Source organism: Numenius arquata, chromosome 29 (assembly GCF_964106895.1).
Source record: "Numenius arquata chromosome 29, bNumArq3.hap1.1, whole genome shotgun sequence".
Lineage (NCBI taxonomy): Eukaryota > Metazoa > Chordata > Aves > Charadriiformes > Scolopacidae > Numenius > Numenius arquata.
The window spans coordinates 1,159,381-1,164,710 of record NC_133604.1 but is presented as its reverse complement, the minus strand read 5'-3'; the positions used below and the strand labels follow the sequence as shown (position 1 = coordinate 1,164,710).

The window sequence follows — 5,330 nt, the reverse complement described above, 5'->3', positions numbered from 1 at the left end:
GGGCGGAGGGATGGGGAGGTGAAGGGGGGGCGGGGGGGGAAGTGTGCGGCTTTGAAACAGTCTTATCCCGAGTCGGATAAATAGGCGATGGCGGAGATGCGTGTGCGGGATGGGGTGGGGGGGGGTCACTGGGAAGAGCTGGGGGGGGGACTGTGTAGCGGTGTGGAGGGGTGTCCACATTTAGACCTTATTTTTTTAAATCCCCCCCCCCCTAGTTATGATCATTTTTTTTATTCTTTTTTCTTTCTTTCTTTCTTTTTTTTTTTTTTTTTCTTTTTTTTTAAGGTAGCCAAACATTGTGCCAGTGATAAATACGGGAAGGGGGAGGGGGGGGGAGTGTGAGGGGGGGGGGGGGGTGTCGGTGTTGGGGGGGGGGGGTGTCCTGCCGCCGAGCTGTCACTTTTTTTTTTTTTTTTTTTTTTTTTTTTTTTTTTCACTCCTTCTGCTTCTCCTCCTCTGTCTCTTCTCGTTTCTCCTCCTTGGCCAAGCTGTCGGCGGCGGCGGCGGCGGCCCCCCCCCCCTCCCGCCCCGGAGAGGGTGGAACTCAAATTACTTTCTTTTTTCCATTTCATCCGTCGGTTTTGGAACCAGATTTTGATCTGCCGCTCCGTCAGGCAGAGAGCGTTAGCGATTTCGATCCGCCTCCGCCGGGTCAGGTACCGGTTGAAGTGAAATTCCTTTTCCAGCTCCAAGGTTTGATACCGGGAATAAATCTGGCGGCCCCGCCGGCGGTCGGCCCCGTAGCCCACTCCTAGGGATGCCGAGACAAAACAGACTAAAAATCGTCAGCCCGCTTAGAACGCGGAGAAGGAAAAAAAGAAGGGGGGGGGGGGGGGAGAAGTCAAAAAAAAAAAAAAAAAAAGACATCCGCACCCGCGCAAAACCCCCCCCTCCACCCCCGCGCAACCCCGCGGCCGCCCCGCTCCTCCCCACCCCACCCCCTCCCCAGCACCCCCCCAACCCCCACCCCCCGAAAAAAAATTAAAATACTTCTTTTTCTTTTTTTTTTTTTTTTTTTGGGGGGGGGGGATTAGATTAACCCTGTGCGCGCAGCGGGTTTTTTTTTTTCTTTTTTCTCCCGGGATGCTGCTCCCCCCTCTCAAACACCACTTTTTTTTTTTTTTTCTTCTTTTTTTTTTTTTTTTTCCCCTCACATTATTTCTGCCAATTGGAGGATTTGGGGGAGCCGGGGAAGGGGGGGGTGGGGGGGGGGAAGAGGAAAGAAGAAGGGGGGGGAAGTGGGTGCTTCCCCCGGCCCTTCTTCGTGCGGGGAACCCGCCACCGCCGCACTTCCCGCACCCGTCATTAAAACTTATTTTTACCCCGGTAATATTTTGTGCTTAACTCCCGAGCAGAGCTCGCTGCACTTTATTATAGATATTTTACACTCTCGAAGTCTTTTAATTAGAAAGAGCATAACAAGCCATATTTGCTCGCAACAACTTAACAAATAAAAGGCCTGTAGCTGCAACTGTGAAGGAGCTATATTATTGTTTTTATGGGGCCATAAAAAGTCGCTCAGCCTGTTCTGCTAGGGAGAAGGTCGTAAAGATGGTTCAGTTTATTTAATTTATATCTCCGAGCTGTAAAACTTACCACTGTGGGAGTTCATACGCTGCATCCATGGGTATATTTGAATGCTAGTTTTTTGTTCTTGCGAAGTGTTCCTGTTTTGGTCACTGGTAAAATCCTGTGCGATTGATGTCTGTGTATTATGTCCCATAGAATTTTGCCTGCAGCTAGAAAGCATGTCTTTTTCTTGGTAAAAAGCATTAGATCCATAGTCATAAGGTCCTCGGCTGGAGCTAAACACAACGTTATCTTGCGGTGAATAAAAAGGAGAAGAATAAATCCGGTTTTGAGCAACGGCTGCTCCATAAGTAGAAAAATGCCTGACAGGGTCATAGGCAGTTGAATTGAGGGCTACGTTGGGAAGCACCTCTTGGCCACTGGTTAGATGGCAGGATAAAGATGGGTTTGTAAAATAGGAATTCATATCCTCCTCTACACCTGGCTGTGTGATTTCTTTAATATTTATTTCTGTCTCCAGTTTGTAGTCTGAACTAGATTGTTATAGGGAAGGCTCTGCTCCAGGACAGACAAAATGACAAAGTCAGCTGACCCGGGGGGAGCCAATGGGGAGGCGGGTGTCAAAAAGGGAAAAAATTGCTTTTGCTTCTGTTGATTCCCTAGTTGAAACTAAGTGGGCATGGAAAGTAAGTCCTGCACCCCCAAACCCCCCCCAGCACCCCCGGGGTGCCGGGGGATGGGGAGGATGCGGCGGGGAGGGCAGGCAGGGCTGGGGGTCCTGCCTGGGGTTGGGGGGGGTGGGGAGGGAGGGAGGCGGCTGGGCTGGAAAGGGAGGGGGGGGGGGGGGCACAAATTTCTTAAGCCGGGCTTAACTTTTCCTTCCCCCCCCCCCCCCACCTCCTCCTCCTCCTCACCCTCACCCCCCCCTTTATTTTTTGCTGGTGGACAGTGGGGTTTGGAAGCCCCGTCTGTGTGTCTGTGCGTTCTGGTGCTTCTCTTCTGTTTTGTTTTGGTTTGTTGTTTTCTTTTTTTTAAAAGAAATGTTTGCTTAATATCTTGTAATAAAATAGCTCAGAATTCACAGTAATAAATCTCAGATGTCCACAGAATATTAAGCCATAAATTACCCTCCTTTTTTTCTTTTTTTTCTCTCTTTTTTTTTTTTTTTTTTCTTTCCTCCTCCTTCTTGTTCTCCTGTAGCATTGGTCAATATTATGGAATCAAATGGTTGTGTTCCTGATGAGAAAATATTACATAAAGAAGGGGAGGGGGGTAGGGGGGGGGGGAAACATGGCGACTTCTGGATTGATAACGTGTTTCAGAGCCTTCCCAAAGTGTGTCTTGGGGAGGGGAGAAGCAAAAAAAAAAAAAGAAAAGAAAAGAAAAAGCAAAAAAAAAAGCCATCCAGAAAAGCAACACCCAACATTGCAAACTCACGTTAGCCTGGAAGTTAAGATTTCTCCTCTACTTTGACATTTCTCCCCTCCAACCTTTCCCTGCTCATTTTCAACGCGAGAGGATATTCGCATTTATGATTATTATTTTTTTTTTTCCCAACAACAACTACAACAACAACAGGAAAAAAAAAAAAAAAAAGAAGAGAGAGAGAGAAAGGAAGAAAAAGAGGATTTTTATTGGTAATGGAGAGCAATGGGGAGCCTGGGCTGGGGACGCAACCTCGTGTTTGTGTTTGCAGCAATTTATAGTTGCAGATATTTACCACTGATTGGGAAACTTCTATTGCAAATATTTAGTTAGATGAAAGGGGGGATTATATCCTATCTTCTCTGGGTAGATTGCACCTAGAACTAATTGAAATGAAGGCAGCTAATCTAATTTTAATTTCAATCTAGAGCCATAAATTGCCCCTTAAATGTAAAACATACCTGCTGATCTGTAAATATTGCGAGGTATCTTTATCATTCTGGTGGCTTGCTATTTAAAAATTCAATTATGGCAGGGAAACCCTGGCCTCCTCTCTGTTGCTTTTTTTTTTTTTCCCAAACCTCCATCGTCTCCACGTTTTTATTTCAAATGTGAGGGTGCGGGGGGCTGGGAAGAGGGAGGTTTGTGGGTGCACACTCAAATTCAAAACTGAGAGCATTTGTTTGTCTTGCTCCCAATCAATAAGACTTAATTCCTTTTTTTTTTTTTTTTTTTTTTTTTTTTTAGCGATGTATCCCTAAAAGATTTTAGCTGACAAAGAAGGGTTGGGGGTGTGTGTGTATATTTTTTCCCCCAGCTATAACAGGAACCCGGATGCCAACGGATTTTATGCTCTTTTTCCTCTGTGTAACAAAGCAAAGTAATCAATGGTAGCAATAAAACCATAAACGAGACTACAACTGAAAAAAAAAAGCTCGTGTATTCATCTTCTATAACGTTAAGGCTTCCCCTGAGTGTCACTAGGGGAAAAAAAAATAAAGTTTCTAACCAAAAAGGAGATAGCTGGAAGTGTGCACCATCTTATTTAGCACATGGACCTTGTTAGCCTGGCTCCCACCTCAGGCTGCCCAACTTGGAGCCAGCCTGGTGCAGATATAACACTCCTGGACACGGGGAAGATTTACAGGCGCTTTCCCACCACCCCACCACCCACCCAAAAAAAAAAGCGAACTTCAGTTTCCTTTCGTTTCCCTTTTCTCCCTCTCCCCAGAGCTTGCCCGGCGATTTCTGGAATCAAAGAAAGAGGCGAAAAAATAAAGAAAGTAGGAAAGAAATGCGATTACTTGAGGGGAGGGGGGGTTGTATTACTATTTTATTTTAATTTATATTTAATTTTTTCCGCCTTCTGCTGAGCTGTGAACCCCCCCTCGCCCCCCCCAGCCAGAGGCACACTCAAGCTGGCCAGATCTGGGCTGTGTTGCAAATATTATTAGCCATGGGCACATCTTCCCTGAACCCAAGTCCTTTCAGGGCAGGGTTACTTTGGAAACCACCACCGCCCAGGCAAAGCTCTGCTCCCAGATATTAAATTGGTGCAGAAGGTCCAACAAATGGACTGGAGGGAGAGGGGGGGGGGAGAGAGATGGATGAAGGAGGGCTTTTTACAGTTATTGGCGTGTTGTCTTACCTTATGTATTGCTTACAGCCCGCTGTAATTTGGCGAGGAAATTAAAAGTAAGCTCCAGCTGGAGGGGTTGGACCTCTGCGAGGGCAGATTGACGTGGGGAGTTGCACCTATGGAAGGGCGTTTATCCCCACGCCAACCCTTCCCAAAGTTTGGAGGAGTTTCTGGAAAGGCTCCTTCTTAGGGCTTTTATTTTTTTCTTTTTAATTATTTTTTTTTATTATTGTTATTTTTTATTATTATTATTTTTCTTCCCCCCCCCTTCTTTTTTATTATTGTTTTATTTTTATTATTTTTATTTTGTATAGGTGCTGGGGGGCTGTTGTATCGGAGACCTGTGTGATAACCGTGTGACTAGGAGTCGAGAAAGTTAAGTGTTTTATTACTTCTCTAAACAGAGGGCAAGTCTTAAAAGTCTGGTCGATTTATAGTGAACAGAAACCAGCTGCCGTAAAGAAACTTAAAATAGAATCCTCTCCCCACGTTAAAAATCAGGTTTCTGGGGAGAAAAGGGAGAGAAAGAGGAGGGGGTGGAAAAAAAGAAGAAAAAAAAAAAAAAAAAGGAGGAAAAAAAAGAGCACAACCCCCCCAAAAGCTCCTGCAAATACAAATGAGGCATCATTAAAGTATGTTTTACTCATTGCAATTCCTCAGCCTCACGTTTTGAATGCACTGGCTATATATTTCCCACCCCCCACCCCCTCCCCTCCATTGATATTTTCTAGCAGTT

General features: G+C 45.5%; 1 protein-coding gene across 1 annotated transcript; it reads right to left on the bottom strand.

Moving 5' to 3' along the window:
- Positions 1 to 433: 433 nt before the first annotated feature.
- On the bottom strand, positions 434 to 1,996 carry HOXC6 (homeobox C6). Its single transcript, XM_074164930.1, is given in 3 exon segments — positions 434 to 514; positions 516 to 751; positions 1,597 to 1,996. Coding segments are annotated over 3 exon segments (717 nt in total).
- Between the last annotated feature and the right edge of the window lie 3,334 nt (positions 1,997 to 5,330).